An 18,933-nucleotide genomic window follows, 5' to 3' on the forward strand; every position below is an offset into this window, starting at 1 on the left:
GTTTCAGTTTGCTGCTTGCCCATTGCCCTTACCATACCTACAGCTGTTTTATTCCTTTGTTGCTTGCTTTAATGTTTCCCCTCCAATGGGCTGTAAGATCCATAAGGTCAGGGATCATCTCTAGCTTCTTCCAGTCTCCAGCACCTAGCCCACTGCCTAGCACGGTTGCTCTCCATATTGTGGAATGACTCAAGCCACAGGAACCACGACGCTGAAATTAACAGGCAGCGCAGTGCTCTGCGGTCCGGATTTCAGCCCGCAGGAGGGAGCACCCGAACCCACTACCCGAGGCGTGATTGTGCCAGGGGAATGGTTTCCAGGGCGACAGCAAACAGGAGGCGGGGCCTCGGAACCGAGGGCCCTGCTCCCCTGAGAGGAGGCGGCGCGCAGAGGGGAGGCGGGCTCGCGCGCGCTGGGAGGGCGCGCGTGGCGAGGGGCGCATGCAGGGCCCCGGCGCGGCGCTGCTCCTGAGCGCGGGGGAGCGGGGGGTCGCGCACCAGGGCTCCGCCGCCTGGTACTGCCAAGAGGGCGGCTGCACCAGTTCTCCCGCCCCATGGCCCCGGCCTCCCGCGACACTGCCTTGGCCCGGGCCCGCCTCCGCCTGTCCCGAGGGCGTTGGCGCTGGCGGCAAAGGCCGGGCCGGCAGTCCCTCTTTGCACCGCCTAGGCCATGCCTTCGAGTCGCTGGCCCAAGGCACCCACACCCAGAGTGCAGCGGATCTCCACCCCCTTGGGTCCCCGCACACTCCGGCTCCGGATGATGCCCAGTCGCCGGACGGTGAGGCCCGTTGCAGCCCGCTTATCGTGGCGGGAGGTGGTTGCAAGGACGAGAAGACTTGGGGTGGAGGGAATGAGGGGTCGAGAGAGTGTGGGCATCCGGATGAAGGGTGGAGAAAGGAGCGTGGGCATCGGAGGCCGGGAGAGACGCTAGGCTGAGCCTTCAGCCTGCCCCATCCCTACTCTGCATCTTTCTGCAGGTTCCCTTGTCCTCTGGCGAGGATTCTCCAAGCCATCTCACCACATGGGCCGGCTCCGAAACGCCAGGATCCACGTGGAGAGAGCTGTCAAGGTCGGAGGGGGGTGTGGGGGGGTGTCTTGAAAGGGCCCTCAGAGTGGCTTAGCCTGCCTCCCTGAACTGTTCTTACATCCTTTAAAAACAAACGAACAAAACCAAAAACCTTGATCCCACACCCCTCTTAAAATATTCCCAATTTTTCAATACCCGTTTGTGGCAGAATTGTCTAACTTCTTTACCTGGCATTCACCCCTTCAGCTCTTACTACTCTGGTTCCTAGACTTTCCCCATTCTCATCAGGAACCACTCTAGTCAAGGTCACTCATGACCTCCAAGGAGGAAAATCCAGCAGCCCCTTTTCTGTCCTAATCTTGGTCTGGTACCTCGTGTCATTCTACACAGCTGCCCCACATACCCTGCCCCCTTGTCTGGGCACAACACCAAGTTTTCCTTTCTCCCTCCATGGCTGCTGCTTTTCAGTTGCCTTTGAAGGCTCTTTGGAGCTTTCCTGGTTCCCTGGATCCCTCCCTGCACCTATCTCCTTGACTGTGAGCCCAGTAAAGGTGCTGTGCCCTCTAAGTGCCCTTTCCAGCCCAGTCTCTCCTCTGACTCCACACTCCTTAGATCCAGCCCCCTACTTGACATCTCCATCCAGAGAGAATTTAGAAGTATTTCAAACCCCTGCCCCAAACCATACTCTTGATTTTCCTGCCTAAACCTGTTGTTCTCCCTAATATCCCATCTTCCTCATCAACCCGTTGCTCAAGCCAGAAATATCTTTCTGTTCGTTCACCCACACATCTAGACAGCCGCTCTATGCCCAACATGGGGCTTGAACTCACAATCCCAAGATCAAGAGTCGCATACTGTACTGACTGAACCAGCCAGGCACCCTGTTCACCTACTACACATCTAATCCCATCAGCAAAACCAGTCACCTTTGTTTCCAAAACAGTCACATTTTCACCCTTATTTTAGCTATTGTGGTTTTTCTCCTGCACAAACCACAACAGCCTTTTCTTTTCTTTTTTCTTTTGTTTTGTTTTGTTTTGTTTTGTTTTTATAACAGCTTTCTAACTGGTCTCCCTGCTTCCCTTCCCAGTCCCGTCATCTGTTCTCTGTATAGCAGCAAACCAAACTTATAAAGCCTCCAATCATATCATGCTCTGACTTTGCTTTTATTGCTTCATGCTCCTCTTAATATAAAATCCAAGTCTGTTCAAGGCCTGCAGGGCCTTCCATAGTCTAGCTGCTACCAGCTTCCTCAGGAGCTCTCCCCTCATTTTTCACACCCCATTCTCCCTGGCTTTCTTTCAGTTTCTTCTGACCTCTGTCCAGCCTCAAGACCTTTGCACATGCGTTTCCCTCTGAACTGCCATTTGCCCAGCTCTGTACATTCATGGCTCCTTCTTATCCTTCCCATGCATGTATTTTTAGTTTGTCTGAGTCCCCATTAAGTATCCAGTTTTGGGAGGCAGCCAACCTGGATTTAAATCCTTGCTCTTTCACTTAATCACTGTGTAGCCAACTGATTCAACCTCTCTATGCCTCTGTTTCATAACAAGTTAAATGGGGATAACAGCATCTATTAAAAATACATATTGGGGTGCCTGGGTGGCTTAGTTGTTAAGCGTCTGCTTTTGGCTCAAGTCATGATCCCAGGATCCTGGGATCAAGCCCCACATCAAACTCCCAGCTCAGCGGGAAGCCTGCTTCTCCCTCTCCCACTCCCCCTGCTTGTGTCCCCTCTCTCACTGTGTGTCTCTCTGTCAAATAAATAAATAAAATCTATTAAAAAATACATATTATTGGGGCACCTGGGTGGTGCCCGACTCTTGGTTTCAGCTCAGGTTGTGATCTCAGGGTCGTGAGATTGAGCCCTCAGCGCAGAATCTGCTTGAGATTCTCTCCCTTTTCCTGTGCCCCTCCCACTCATGCTCTATCTGTCTCTCTAAAATTAATAAATCTTTTAAAAAAATACATATTGTTGCTAGTAATATATTAGCAGTAAATAGTAGGTACTCAATAATTGTTAGCTATTACCATTATAATTATTACTATACATATTTATTTCTCTACTTGGTTATAATCTATTTCCCCTGATGGAACATAAAAATTTCCTGAAGGCCGAAACCAGAACTGTCTGGTTCACCACTATATTTCGTATGTCTGGCACTTGGGTGATACTAACCAAGTATCCTTCTCTCACCTTACAGCAGAAAAAGATCTTTATGATCCAAGGCCACTACCCAGTGATACGGTGCCTCTTGCGCCGGAGAGGCTGGGTGGAAAAGAAGATGGTCCATCACTCGGGCACCACCCTGCCACCACCCCAGAAGGATCTGGATAGCTCAGTAATGGGTGATAGTGACACCACTGAGGATGGTAAGCAGTTCCCTCCCTTTCCACAGGCTGTCCTTCCTGAGTTCCTTTCCTTTGGTTCTTGCTAGCCCAGGGTTGAGACTTTGGTATGGGTCTATGGGGCAGGGACAGGGGCCTCACCAGGCCTGGGCTCTACCTCCACAGAGGATGAAGAAGGGGACGAGGCATTTCGGCCACCGCAGCTGTTTGACTTTGATGATTTACTGGAATTTGATGACCTAGATGGGACACATGCTCTGATGGTGAGGGCCCCCGGGGGGGCTGGCAGGGAGGGGCTGAGAGGGAGAGCACTAGAATCCAGCTGGGTGACCTCAGAGAAGTCCTTTCCTTCTCTGGGCCTCATTTTCCCTATCCGTAGTAAAAACTGATTGCTTTCTATAAAGCCTGGATGGGCCAGCAGAGTGGTGAGGGACACAGTGGGGCTCAGACAAGGCTGGCCTGGGATCAGAACCCTGCTAGGTTATACCAGAAGCCAGTATAACCTCCACACCTTGTAATTCCCCCTTCCAAATAAAAGCCCTTGGCTAGTGAAGGCTGGAAGGGCGGGCTTAAAAAGCTCTGAAAGAGGCTGATATGATGATGTAGAGCTGAGGACACCTCTGTATTGAAGTGAGGGCACTTGGCTTTGGATCTTGGCACCACCACTTACTAAGCTGAATGTACCAAATTGCCATTTTTGTATGTCAGGAAAGGTTGAACACTGGCAATTTCATATGGCTCAACCATGTGAGCTCTTGGACAAGTCACTTGCCCTCCTTGTGCCTCAGTTCCCCCATCTGTGAAAGGGGGATAACAGTAGCACCTACTTCACAGGGTTGTGGTGAGGATTAAGTGAGTTGATACGAAAAGCACTTTAAAAGGAAGGAAGAAAGAAAAGCACTTAGAACAGGGCCTGGCACGTGGATGTCATTGCCTTTTAGTAACCCTACCCTCCAGAGCTGTGGGAAGGATGGAGGAGGAAGAGCCCTGAAAGAACCTTTGTCGCATGTTCTGTGCCCATCAGCTTGGAGTCCAGGTCCTGCCACTGAGCAAGTCACTGATAACCATGGGCCAAAACAAAAGTGTGGCATTCAGTTGTGTGGCTTAGTCACTGAGTAGGGAGCACCTGGCCACAGGAGTCCTGTAAGCCAGCCTGTTCTCTCCTCACAAGTGTGTGCCCTGGAGGAAGAGATGTCTTTTCTTACCATACACAAAGATGGGGTGTGGGCTAGAGGACACCTTGGAAGCATCTCCTACTCACCCACCCTGCTCAGCAGGCTGGGGAGAAGGTTCCTCAGGCCTTGCTGCCCTTCCTGGCTGCCCATGCCAGTCTCCCCTGTCTCCTTGGCTCTCCCCAGTCCCGCATGGTTCGGAACGAGGTCCCCTATTTCATCTGGACCACTCGGCGGGATGTGCTGGACTGTCGCTTCCTCTCCAAGGATCAAATGATAAACCACTATGCCCGGGCTGGCTCCTTTACCACAAAGGTGGGTTCCCCAGGGGAGTGGGCATAGTAGCTTCTAACCCGCTAGCTCTTGGGCCGGCAACTCCACTCCTTGCTTTCCTTGTCAGGAAGAGAGAGTTCTTAGGAGGTAGAGAGGTGTATGATTCAGTGGGATTTGGAGTCAGGCAGGCCTGGGTTCGAATCTAACCCCTGCAGCATGTCTGGCACATGTAGACATAATGACTAAAAGATTCCAAATAGGATCTGGAGCCAGAAAAACACCACATCCAATGACTGTAAACAAGAGAGCCCTTACCAACTAAGCAAGGGATATTCGGCTGCTGGATCCATTCTGTCTCACCTGGGTTTATTAACAAGTGACTTCACCTCTCCGAGCCTCAGTTTCCTTGTCTTTAAATGAGAGCACCAGGAGGACCTATCCTGTAGGGTTGTGGCAAGAATGAAGGGCTTTATTATTGGGGCATGCTATTATGTTATTGGTGTAGGCTGGGAAGGCTTCCCAGAGGAGGCAGGTCTTTAAGAATGTGAAAGGGTGGATAGGAGGGATGTGGGGCATTCTTGGCAGAGCGAACTGTGTGGGCATACACATGGGGATGGATATGAGTGAGTCAGGCCTAGCAAGTACGGCAGAGGCTCAGAGAACACTCAAGCAGGATCTCCCTGAGCTGTCTGGGTGTGTGCCAAGTGTGGGGAGTCCCTTAGAGGTGTCTGGGCAAGTCCCACTGTGCCCCCTCAGCAGCTAACTCCATAGGTGGGTCTATGTCTCAATCTCCGGAATTTGCCATGGTTTGATGAGGCTGATGCTGACTCCTTCTTTCCACGCTGCTACCGCCTGGGGGCTGAGGATGACAAAAAGGCCTTCACAGGTAAGGAGATGCCAGCCCCATGCCTGGACTCCCAGGCCAAAGCATGAAGGCTAAAACCCTGGTTCATGTTAGAGAGCAAAAGCCTGTCTTTATGCCCTCATCCACTCCAGCAGATTTCCTCCTCCATCCCCTTTCCTACCTTTCCTTAATGTGCCTCCCTTAATGAACTTCCTAGCTTGGTCAACCTGGACCTCCAGAAGAGCTTAGATAGCTTAGATTGCATTCTAAAGCAGGTTCTAAAAGTTGGTCAGTGGGTTGAGTTTGGAGTCCACAGTGTGTTCCAGGCCTATGTCAAATTCCATTGGCTAGATTGGGTTCCAAATCTAGAAAAGGCTGTAGACTTTGGGCTCCTAAGGCGGAATAGTTTCCAACCTCAGAACGTGTTCTAAATTTAGGTCAGAATTTGTGTTCAGATTAGATGTTAGGTTTAAATTCATCTCCAAACCTGACATTGGTTTTGTGCTCAGTTCTGGTTCTCAGGCTAGAGTAAGTATCAAAAGTGGATATGGAACAGAAGGGGAAAACGAGACGACAGTTCTAGGCAAGATTCTGAAGGCAGAACGTGAGATTCTGAACAGGAGCCAGGTTCTAACCCCAGAGTGTAGAGTCGGAAGGTAGTTAGGTTCCGGATCCAAAATGGGGCAGGTTATGATCAGGTTCCGGAACCAGAACAGGCTTCAAGCCTAGGAGCTGAGCAGGGTATCCCCTGCCCTGGGAGCAGAGGACTTCTGGCTGACAGCTGCCCGCAACGTTCTCAAGCTGGTGGTAAAGTCCGAATGGAAGTCATACTCTATCCAGGCAGAAGAGGAAGAGGCCCCAGGTAAGTACTCTGGTTACCTCCACTCCCCACCTATTTATCTTCTCACCCATCCATCTGTTTATTTATACATCTATCTGTGTATTAGCCACATCCATCTCCTCCATCACCCCTTCCCACCCACCCATCCCTACATCTACCCACCCACACATCTGCTCATCCATCTACCTTCCTACTGATCTGCTCCTACCCCACTGAGCTCACATTCACCTGCCCATCCATCCATCCATTCATGCACCCAACACCCCACCTATCCCCCCACTATTGATCTACTCATTCACCTACCTTCTCTCAGCTCCACACTCCACACTCTTTATCCATCTGTCCACGCCCCCACCTTCCTACCTACCCTCCCACAAACCCATCTACCCATTTGTTCCCCTGCTTTTAGGGGTTCTCCTGTCCACCACCCATGTATCCTCCACCCCACCCACTCATCTGTTCTTCTGTCCCACCCACCCACCCACCTGTCCTCTGACCCATTTGTTAATCATCCACTGCATCATTCAGCCTTCCATGGGCCTGGCATGTGGCCGAGCATTATAGAGAGGACAGATTAAGAAGACATGGTCCATCCCTGCCTGTGGGGAGCTCACATCTCTGATGAGGAAGAAGCAGTGGAACCATGTAGTTCCATGTGGTCTGAGGGCCCCTTGTGCCTTGTGGAGGAGGACACAGAGAATCCCCTACTGCATGTTGGCCCAACCTATTGCTTGCTCTTCCTTTCTGTCTCTGAACTTATTTCCTACCTCAAAGTGCCCATCCTATAATCCAAGGGCCTATCAGCCATGGATTCAGGGAAGTAAGGGGCAGTTCTACTGGATGGAGGAAAATCCCTGCCTCTTCCAGAGAGAGACCTCTCTATTGCTGTCTCCTGGGTGTGTCAGGTGCAAAGAAGACTGTTGTGTGCCAGGATCAGGGACACAAGGGCCTCAGGTGTGTCAGAGGTCCCAGGAACAGAGAGGCTGCAGATGTGTGCTGGGGCTACAGGAGCTGAGAAGTTCTGTGGCATTTAGGGTGGAACCTCAAGTGAATGACAGGCCATGGGACAGTGGGGACCAAGTGAGTACTAGGGTCACAGGGGAATTTAGAACAAACCCTCAGGTAAGTGACAGGTCCCAGGACAGTAGGGGATACAGGTGTGTGCTGAGCCTCAGATGTATTCAAGGTAAGGCCTCGGGTAAATGACAGGCCTTGGAGCAGTGGAGGCTGTGGCATGTATCATGTTATATGCCTTGCATGTCGCTTAGTGTCAGGCCCCTTCCTATCTTCAGGAGACAAACAGCCCAAGAAACAGGAGAAAAAGCCAGTAATGGTGTCCTCCGAGTTTGTGGATGAGGCTCTTTGTGCCTGTGAGGAGCACCTTAGCAACCTGGCTCACATGGATATCGACAAGGACCTGGAGGCGCCGCTGTACCTCAGCCCCGAGGGCTGGTCCATCTTCCTCCAGCGCTACTACCAAGTGGTCCAGTGAGTACCTCTGCCCCTAGGACTGTGGGGTGTGGGCAGGTTCCCCTTGCTCTCAGGGGCTTCTGTGTTCTGAGCTGATGCATATGTAATGCAGCCCCACTCTCCTCCCCAGGCCTCCCCCTTTTGTTTGCCCTGCTGCCCTGAGACTCTCAGGGACTCCCACTGCCTTCACGATAGGTTCCAAACCATTCTTCCTGAATCTCGGCTTTTCATAATGACTAAGATCATGGCCTGCGCTGTCAGAGTCCTGACTTTGCAGCTCCAGGCTCTTTGACCTTGGCAACATCACTAATCTTTCTGAGCTTTACTTTTCACATGCAAAATAGATTTTAAAATAATGTCTGCCTCAAAGGTAGGATTAGACAGGATAATCTGTGTTATGTGCGCAGCACAGACTCATAGTATTCACTCACAAAGTGAGAATCTGTTAAGTTGTTTAGGTCTTACCCTGAGGCCAGTGTTTCCCAAAGTGTGTTACAGAGGATGCTTAGTTCTGCAGGGCAGAAATCAATTTAATGAAAGAAAGGCTTTTGTGGTCAGTTGCATTTGGAAAACATTAGGTTAAACAAAGTTAATTAATTCCTTGATGCCAGACTTTTCAGAACCTGTGGGTGGTGTTAACCTCCAAGAGAGATACCATGTGCATATATCCTGTAGTTAACGTGACCCCCGCCCCAGCCCCTGCCCTACCACAGGCATCCTGGGGAGCTGTATTTTCAGAACACACTTTGGGAAAAGGTTCTTGATCAGAGGAAGGGAGTTGAGTCGAGAATGGGATTCGATTCAGCAGAGGTGTGCAGCAGAGAGAAAGGGAGAAGCACCCTGAAGCCAGGAGAACACCCAGCATTTATTGAGCACTTCCTATGTGCCCAGCATGGTGCCAGGCTCCAGAAATGAAGTGTCGTTCCTGCCCTCAAGGGGCACACAGCTCAAATGGGGAGGCTTGCCACAAGCCAGGTGGAAGTGCTAGGCGCCTTAGCCGGTGTGGTAATAGAAAGGAATGGGCAGGGGTGCCTTGGTGGCCCGGTCGTTAAGTGTCTGCCTTCGGCTCAGGTCATGATCCTGGGGTCCTGCTATCAAGCCCCGCATCGGGCTCCCCGCTCTGCGGGAAGCCTGCTTCTCCCTCTCCCACTCCCTCCTGCTTGTGTTCCCTCTCTCACTGTGTCTCTGTCAAATAAATAAAATCTTTAAAAAAAAAAAAAAAGAAAGGAATGGGCAGACTTAATGATTTTGATAGGGGACACTAAAGAACTAGTAAGTGAACTTTGAATGAATGACATACTGAGCAAACCTGCATCTTTGATAAATAATTCATTTGTATCTTTTTTAAATGTTAGAAATTAAAAACTAGATGACCTTATACTTTCCCCTTAACTACCAGAAAAGTACCAGAAAAAGCTACCCTTCTTAAACTAAGAATTATCAAGACTGAGTTAGAACATTAAGTGTAAAGAACATGAGTCCTTTGTATTTCTAGATTGGGGCAAGTTCCAGAGGGCCATAGGCACTCCTCAAAAGTCGGGATTACATAGAATATCACATCATATAAGGACGCCTGGCTGGCTCAGTTGGTGAAACATGTGACTCTTCGTCTTGGGGTTGTGAGTTCAAGCCCCACGATGGACATGGAGCTTACTTAAAAAAAATTTGCCTTGGGAACATTTGTCAAAAATATTTTTTAGGGGCACCTGGGTGGCTCATTCAGTTAAGTGTCTGCCTTCAGCTCGGGTCACGATCCTAGGGTCCTGGGATCGAGTCCCGCATCGGGCTCCCTGCTCAGCAGTGAGTCTGCTTCTCCCTCTGTCTCTGCCTCTCCTGTTTGTTCTCCCTCTGTCAAATAAATAGATAAAATCTAAAAACAATTTTTTAAATTACATCATATGACATGTATAGCGTTAAGTGGTTCACTCACAGAAGTTATAGATCATTAACTTTTGTTAATTCATTCAATATTTACTGCTGTGTTTTCAACTTTTTGAAACAAATCCATGACTCAGCAGCCAGACTTTTATCAAGATTGACTTCCTGCAAAAAACACTGATTGCTGTTTTTCTTTTTTGTTAAATACAAAAATCACATTGTCGTATCTAATAGACTTTTTCAAATTGCACATGCCCCTGCCATCCTCATATGACACTTTCCTGGACCAAACCACAGGTTTACTGAGTAGATTCTCATGCCATGGCCCACAGAAAAGGGAGCAGGTGTGACTATTCCTAAGAGGCCTTGCCAAGCCCCCTCCATCTAGCTGCTCTCTCTACTCCTGGTGCTGCCCACTGGGTGCTGCTGCCTCCTCAGTATAAGAACTAGAAGTTCTTCATGGCTGGAACATTCATAAGGCTAAGAAATAAAGCAGGATTACCAGGCTTCTAGAAACTAGTAGTTAAACTGAACCAACTGGATGGGAGTAACTATGTATAGGGCTTGTTTTCCAAAGAAGAGCGTTGTTTAGAGTAGCGAAATTCTAAGCCTATTTAGGCATGTTGTAAAGCTGTTCAAAAAGTAACTCAGCAAGTTCTGTGAGTGGAAATGTAGTGCTCAAGTCACGTTCTGCTTTAAAAAGTTTTAACAAATACAAAAATTAAAAAAAAAAAAAAGAAATAAAGCAGGATTAGCATCTAAGGGAAGCTTCCTGCCTGTTCAGTCAGAGGGAGAGGAATGGGAGGGTGTGGAGGAGGCTGCCGTGTGAGGTATTCCGTGACTTGGTTTAGGTCAGGACGTTTGCGTCCTGTAGGGAACAGAGTCCCTCTTTGTCCGTGAACCCTTATCTGTACAGCCCAGTGCTGAGGCGGGCAACCATTCATCCAGTCAACAGACTTTGTTGAGAGCATGTAAAAGTGCCAGGTATACTGCTGGGGGAGGGGAAACGCTAACCAACGTTCCTGCTCTTACGGAGCTTAGACTCCAGTGAAGGGAGACAGACAACAGCTAAATACGCATAGGGGTGGGGTGGTTGGGATGAGAGACAAGCCAAGGGGCTGTGTGATACAGATGTGCTTGAAAAGAATTAGACCAGGAAGGGACCCACCTGTCAAACAGTTGTAGGTCCAGGTTTGGAGGGGAATGAACCCCCAAAAGCACCTGTGGGTGGAGGGATCAGGCAGGACAGAGTTTGCATCCTGGCTCAGCCACTGAACTCAATATGTGGCCTTAGGCGAGTCCCTGAACTCTCCCAGCTTCAGTTGGCACTTCTCCAAAATGGGACCAGTAATACCTCCTTGGCAGGGCCATAGAGAGGATTAGTGATAACACATGTGAAGCCCCTGGCACCGTGCCCGGCGTGTAGTGGTGCCTCATCATCAGATGCTGGTGTGATTATATTCTGCCAAGGCAGTTTTATTGTAATAGGAGGGAGGTGGCAGAAGGTGGAGTGTTAGAGTGGGACGGTGTGTAAAATGTGGAATTTTCCCTCTTCTCTCCTATTCCAGCACTCTCAGACGGTGCCCTGGGCTGGTTACAATTTGGGGGGCAGCTTGAGGGTGGGGTGGAGGTTTGGAGGAGACCTATGTGCGTTTCTTGGGGAAAGGCATGAGCCCGGCTGGTTGAACCATGGCCGGGGGCGGGGCAGGGCTCGTGTCTCCTCTTGCCTTGTCCACCAGGCTGCCCTCAGGCCCAGCCCTGCCCATGTCCCATCATCTCCCCACAGCGAGGGGGCAGAACTCAGGCATCTTGACGCTCAGGTCCAGCGCTGTGAGGACATCCTGCAGCAGCTGCGGGCCGTGGTGCCCCAGATGGACATGGAAGGAGATCGCAACATCTGGATCGTGAAGCCAGGAGCCAAGTCCCGAGGACGAGGTGGGAGTCAGCCCCTGCTTCCTACACCAGCACCCTACAGCCTGCCTCTCCAACTAGAGGCCAGGGAGCTTAATAGTGCAGGCTGTACTGGGGCCAAACTGCCTGGGTTTGAATCCCAGCTTTGCTACTAACATGCTGTGTGACCTTGAACAAGTTACATCACCTCTCTGAATCTCAGTTCCCTCATCCTGTGAGGTGAGGATTAAATGAGGTGGTGTGTCTAAAGCTCACCACGGTGCCTGACACAGAGTAATCACCCCATAAACGTTCGCTGCTGTGGCGAGTGTCATCTCCTCTCCTGCTTTCAGAATTGGGTTGATGCATTAGGTGTGTCTGGTGATACTCGTGTGCAGTCGCCTGTCATCTAAGGGCTCTCTGATTTGACCAGTGCATCCTTGTGAAATAGCATGGTGTTAAGGGTATGGATGCTGAGAGCCAGACTGCATCAGGTCAGGCCCAAACTTTGCCTCCTACTATCTGTAAGATTTTGAGCAGGATAGTTAACCTCTTCTCTACCTCATTTCATCATTTGGTAAATGGAACCAATATTACCTACTAGAGAGGATTAAGTAAGTATAATATGTACTTTTATGTAGTAACTGCTATGTAAGTGCTACAATTTTTAGCTATTATTCTGGCTGCTCAGCCCAGTGAGTGAAATTATAACAGGAGAGCCAGCAAGTTGGGGTGCTGCATTAGCCCAGCCTAAAAAGTCTGGTTAAGGACTCGCAAGATGTGGAAAACAGACTTCCAGATTCTTCCAAATACTGTTCTTGGATGAGTTTGTTCATGTCCAAGTGAAAGGTCCAGACACTGTGGGAGACTCCTCTCAAGGATGTCACTTTAAAACCAGCATGTTGGTCTTTTCTTTTCCTACCTTGAAAATACTTGTGTGGTTTTCTTCCAATTATGAAAATATGTATTTATTATTAAAAAAAAAAAAAAGAGGGGCTCCTGGGTGGCTCAGTTGGTTAGGCCACTGCCTTCGGCTCAGGTCATGATCCTGGAGTCCCGGGATTGAGTCCCACATCGGGCTCCCTGCTCGGTGGGGAGTCTGCTTCTCCCTCTGACCCTCTCCCCTCTCATGCTCGCTCTCTCTCTCTCTTTCTCTCTCTCAAATAAATAAATAAATAAATAAATAAATAAATGAAATCTTTAAAAAAAAATAAAAAAAAAAAAAAGAAAGAAAAGAAAGACCAGGGGTGCCTGGGTGGCTCAGTCAGTTAAGCATCTGACTCTTGGTTTTGGCTCAGGTCATGATCTCAGAGTCGTGAGATCAAGCCCCACATGGGGCTCTGTGCTGAGCGCAGAGCCTGCTTGGGATTCTCTTTCTCCCTCTCCCCTACCTCTACCTCCCCATCTGGCATGCATGTGCACCCTCTCTCTCTTTCTCTCAAAAAAAAAAAAAAAAAAAGACCAGACAATACAGACACATAGAAGAAAGCAAAAGCCGCTCTTGGTTTTACTGAGATAGCTACTGTTAACCTTTTGGTGTGTTTCTTTCTAGGCTTTCTTCTATGCATTTGAGGAGAGAGAGGGAAAAGGAAGCTGTGTGCGTGCGTGTGTGTTTTATTTTATTTTTATTTTTTTTTAATTTTTTTTAAAGATTTTATTTATTTATTTGAGAGAGCGAGAATGAGAGAGAGAGAGAGCACATGAGAGGGGGGAGGGTCAGAGGGAGAAGCAGACTCCCTGCTTAGCAGGGAGCCCGATGTGGGACTCGATCCCGGGACTCCAGGATCATGACCTGAGCCGAAGGCAGTCGCCTAACCACCTGAGCCACCCAGGTGCCCCCTTTTTTTTCTTTTTAAAGATTTTATTTATTTGTGTTTTATTTTAAACAACATATTATTCTGTATCCTTTTCGCCTTTATTATATCTTTCCATATCAGTTGAGTATTACTCATTTCTTTTTTTTTTAAGATTTTATTTATTTATTTATTTGAGAGAGTGAATGAGAGAGAGAGAGCACATGAGAGGGGGGAGGGTCAGAGGGAGAAGCAGACTCCCCGCTGAGCAGGGAGCCCGATGTGGGACTCGATCCAGGGACTCCAGGATCATGACCTGAGCCGAAGGCAGTCGCCTAACCAACTGAGCCACCCAGGCGCCCGAGTATTACTCATTTCAATGAGTATTACTCATATGAGTATTACTCATTTCTTTTTTGCATTTTTTTCTTTTTCTTAACAATAAATCTTAGAGATCACTTCATTTCAGTATATCTAGATCTGCCTTTTTTTCCCTGTTTTTAGCTTCTTGTTATGGACAGTCTTCCTGGGTTTTTTTTTTTTTAAAGATTATTTATTTGAGAGAGAGAGAGAGTGTGCACTCACATGCAGGCGCGAGTGGGGAGAGGGGCAGAGGGAGAGAATCTTCAGGCAGACTCTCTGTTGAGTGCAGGGCCCAACGTGGGACCCTGGGATCATGACCTGAGCCGAAGGCAGACGCTTAACTGACTGAGCCACCCAGGCGCCCCAATAAAAAAATCTTAAAAAAAAAAAAGGTCACAAGCATCATGTTCTTGGGAATCTTGGTGATCATTCTGGCCATTTGAGAAAGGCTCTGGCTTGGGAATCAGGCATAGGCTATTCTGTGCCATTAGCAGGTGATCGGGCTGCTTTGGGGACCAAAGAATGAAGGAGTGAGATTGATTTGTGAATCTGTATGTTTGCCACATGACTCTGATCATTATCAGCATTAAAATGATGCCTTATAAATACAACATACTTAATGTCACTTGTTATAAAAGAGATAAAATTAAAATTAGATAACCATTTTCTACCTAGAAGAATAGCCAAAATAATCAGTAGTGTTGGGTAGGATGTGGGCAGATACATAATCTCGTACACTTTTGCTGGAAGTGCAAATTGGTAGAACATCTTGGGTAATATAAAATGAAAACATGTACATATCCCTGGAGCCAGCAAATCTACAGCTAGAAATTTGTTCTACAGATAACTAATAATAATAGTAGGAATTAACATTTGCTGAATGCTCACCGTGGGCCAAGAACTATTCTAAATCTTTAACATGTTCAGATGTATAGAATCCTATCAAAGCGAGGCATGTAGACTCTCCCATAACTTGGAAGGATAAATGTTGGACCTGGAAGCAGCAGTTGGCTGCCTCTGGGAAAGAAGTATTTTTTATTGTATACCCTTTTGTACTGCCTGCTTTTTGTTTTTGTTATTTTATATTCTGTTAATTATTGGGAAAAAACTAATCAAAGTCATATATGCACATGGTTTTTTAAAAAGCCCAATATGGTTTGAATTTTTATCTGTGCATATATTACTTTTCAATCAAACGGAAGTGGTTAATTAAAAAAAATGTTTTAATTTTCAGCAGATCCTCTGCTTTCCCAAAGGGAACAAGGTTCTGAGGGAAGCAGCCTTACCTACTTGGCCCTATCAGTTCTGTAGGGATGAGGGCTTAAGATGAGCTGTCCGCGGTCCCCTGGCCCTTCTCCTAGCCCAAGCCTGACCTGATCCCTGACCACTCTGTTTCCCCCTTAGGCATCATGTGTATGGACCACCTGGAGGAGATGCTGAAGCTGGTAGATGGCAACCCCATGATGATGAAGGACGGCAAGTGGGTGGTACAGAAGTATATTGAACGGCCTCTGCTCATCTTTGGCACCAAATTTGACCTGAGACAGTGGTTCCTGGTGACCGACTGGAACCCACTTACCGTGTGGTTCTACCGTGACAGCTACATCCGCTTCTCCACACAGCCCTTTTCTTTGAAGAACCTTGACAAGTGAGCCATATCCCTTATCTCCTCTGAGCTCCCTGTCTAGCTTGGGAGCTGACAAGGAACAGGGGGTTCCCCAGTGCCATGCTGGGCTCCTAACACAGACTCTGCAAGCAGTCAGGTCCTCCATCCATACAACAGATACCTACCAAGGGTGTTCTAAGCACCTGGGAGACAGCAGTGACCAAAATAAGAGCCCAGTTATCAAGAGTTCACATTCCCGCACATAAGCTGGGCGAGTATGAAATGTGTCTGCCCACATCCTACCCAACAATGTTGATTATCTTTGCCATTCCAAGTAGAAAATGGTTATCTTAATTTCATCTCTTTTATAATGAGTGATGTTAAGTATGTTATGTTCATAAGGCATCATTTTAATGCTGTTACTCATAGATAAGCAATGAATGTAGTAAGTAAAATTATCTAATAGGTTGAAATATGGTATATGTTATATAAAAAAAAGAACATAGAGCAGAGTAAGACGGTTCAGGAGAAATGTGAAAGGAGAGAGGCAAGTTGCAGCGTTAACTCGGGGCGGGGTGAGAGTAAAGCCTTGTTGAGCCCTGGGTTCAAATTCCATCTCTGCAGCTGCTAAGCTGTGTGACTTTGGTCACGTGAAACCTATTGAAGCTTCGTTTTTCACATCTGAAGAGTGGAGGCAGTATTATGAAACTCATAGCTATCGGTTACTGAATGCTTCGTATGTGACGGGTGCTAAGCACTTCATGCATATTGTCTCAGTCATTCATGAAAACCCGGTGAAGTGGGTCCTAGTACCACCCCCATTTTACAGATGTGAAGGAGCACTTGGGTGAAAAGATCTCACAACTAGTCGGTGGTGAAGGTAGGCCTTGAGCAGTCTTGTTTTTTGTCTCTGTTTTCGTTTTTGTTTTGAGCAGTCTTGTTGACTACAGGGCCCACACTCCTACCCACCTTCGTACCTTCCAGGCAGTGGGAGGGCTAACTGAGACTAAAGCACGTAATACTGTGTCCCTGTAGGGAGTGCTCTCAGAGGGATGGGACTCGTTCTGGCCCTAGAAGAATGTAGCAGGGCCCAGGCCTTTGTCCTTCTTGTGCTTCCCCGCAGAGCCCCATCTCAAGGTGAATGGTCTGGGATGGCCCAGGGCTGGTTCCAGGTTCTGTCTGCCCTCCCCACATTTGGGTGGGAGAGGCACAGGGAGCCAGACCCCAGCTTTCTGCTCTCTGCTCCAGCTCAGTGCACTTGTGCAACAACTCCATTCAGAAGCACCTGGAGAATTCATGCCATCGGCACCCGCTGCTACCCTCAGACAACATGTGGTCGAGCCAGAAGTTCCAGGCGCACCTGCAGGAGATGGGGGCCCCAGACGCCTGGGCCACTGTTATCATGCCTGGCATGAAGGCTGCAGTGATCCATGCCCTGCAGACCTCCCAGGACACCGTGCAGTGTCGGAAGGCCAGCTTCGAGCTCTACGGTGCTGACTTTGTGTTTGGTGAGGACTTCCAGCCCTGGCTGATAGAGATCAATGCCAGCCCCACCATGGCCCCCTCCACTGCTGTCACTGCCCGGCTCTGTGCAGGTGTGCAAGCCGACACCCTGCGTGTGGTCATCGACCGGCGGCTAGACCACAGCTGTGACACAGGAGCCTTCGAGCTCATCTACAAGCAGGTGAGGTGGCGCCCCCCTCTTCCAGGCGGCCCTCTAGTGAAACACAGGGCACTGCAGTCAGACAGAACTGGTTCAAGTTCTGGTCCTGCCACAGTGACTCAGTACAGCCACTTTTAACCTTGAGCCTCCATTTCTTCATCTGTAAAATGGAGATGCCATTACCATCTTTCTCATAGGGTTTGGAAGCATGAAAATGGGTTAATGTGTGTGGAGCATCCCTACAATCCAGTCATTGCACTACTGGGTATTTACCCAAAGAATACAAAAACACTAATTTGAAGGGATACATGCACCCTATGTTTACTGCAGCATTATTTACAATGGCCAAATTATGGAAATAGCCTAAGTGTCCATCGATAGATGAATAGATAAAGAAAATGTGGTATATACAGTGGAATATTATTCAGCCATAAAAATGAAATCTTGCCTTTTCCAACAACGTGGATGGAGCTGGAGAGTATAATGCTAAGTGAAATAAGCCTGTAAGACAAAGACAAATACCATATGATTTCACTCACATGTGAAATTTAAGAAACGAAACAAAAACGAACAAAGGGGGAAAAAAAAAAGACAAACCCCAAACCAGACTCTTAACTATAGAGAACAAACTGATAGTTACAGAGGGGAGGCAGGTGGTGGATGGGTGAAACAGGTGATGGAGATTAAGGAGGGCACTTGTGATGAGCATGGGGTGATCCGTGGAAGTGTTGAATCGCTATATTGCTATATTGTATACCTGAAACTGATATAACACTGTATGTTAACTACACTGGAGTTAAAAAAAATTAATTGTAACACTAACAACAACAAAAATATACATGTGGATCATATTTCTGGAGAGTCATATAGCAAAGTGTTAAAAGCAAAACCTCCCTGGGTTCAAATTCCTGCTCAGTAATTATGAGCTGTGTGGCTTTGGACAATTTCCTGACCCCTGGGGCACTCAGTTTTCTCATCTGTAAAACAGGACTGCAGATAGTCCCTACCTCATAAGGTTGTGATAATTAAGTGAGTTGACATAAGTAAAGCCCTTCAGAACAACGCCCGAACATAGTCAGTGCTGCAGGTTTTAGCTATTGTTACTACCTAATAAGGTTGTCGGGTGTTTGACGATGGCATCACATACAATGCCTGAAAATACAGTAAGAGTCAGTGGAAGCTGCTGCTGCTGCTGTTGTTGTTATTATTATTATTATTTTAATACTTTTGTAATAATTTTACTCCCCTTGTTCCAGAAAGAGATTTGAGTCTACTTATTGGAATAGAATAAGATTTTTAAAAATCAGTCAGAAGACCAATTTCAAGGGTTTCTGAACTCTGCAAGTAATCTCTGGTGGCAGTTAAATTAAGTACCCTAATCCTAAGTATCATTCTGATTAGGATTCAGCTTCTACCAAAGTTTGGCCACAGGTAGAGAACGTGCAGATCACATGACCCAAGTGTCCTGGTCTTTGTCACTGTTACTGTTCATAAATTAATATCGGCACTTTGGTTTCAAAAAACATAAGTGAAGGGCACCTGGGGGGCCCAGTCAGTTAGGCAGCTGCCTTCGGCTCAGGTCATGATCCCAGGGTCCTGGGATTGAGTCCCACATCGGGCTCCCTGCTCGGCGAGAAGCCTGCTTCTCCCCCCGCTTGTGCTCTCTCTTTCTGACAAATAAAATCTTAAACAAAAACAAAAACATGGGGTGCCTGGGTGGCTCACTCAGTTAAGCATCTGCCTTTTGCTAGGATCATGATCCCAG

The 18,933-nt window shown here is 48.0% G+C and overlaps 1 protein-coding gene across 1 annotated transcript in view; it reads left to right on the forward strand.

Moving 5' to 3' along the window:
* TTLL3 (tubulin tyrosine ligase like 3) overlaps nt 1–18,933 on the forward strand; it is a 27,982-nt gene continuing 9,049 nt past the window's right edge. Inside the window, 11 exon segments of the mRNA XM_027584924.2 lie at nt 1–777; nt 977–1,068; nt 3,231–3,399; nt 3,541–3,638; nt 4,734–4,862; nt 5,592–5,706; nt 6,428–6,526; nt 7,798–7,993; nt 11,640–11,788; nt 15,304–15,547; nt 16,754–17,189. Coding sequence (XP_027440725.1) covers nt 441–777; nt 977–1,068; nt 3,231–3,399; nt 3,541–3,638; nt 4,734–4,862; nt 5,592–5,706; nt 6,428–6,526; nt 7,798–7,993; nt 11,640–11,788; nt 15,304–15,547; nt 16,754–17,189 — 2,064 coding nt within the window. The 5' untranslated portion in view covers nt 1–440.

This window comes from Zalophus californianus, chromosome 1 (genome assembly GCF_009762305.2).
Source record: "Zalophus californianus isolate mZalCal1 chromosome 1, mZalCal1.pri.v2, whole genome shotgun sequence".
In the NCBI taxonomy this organism is placed as follows: Eukaryota; Metazoa; Chordata; class Mammalia; order Carnivora; family Otariidae; genus Zalophus; species Zalophus californianus.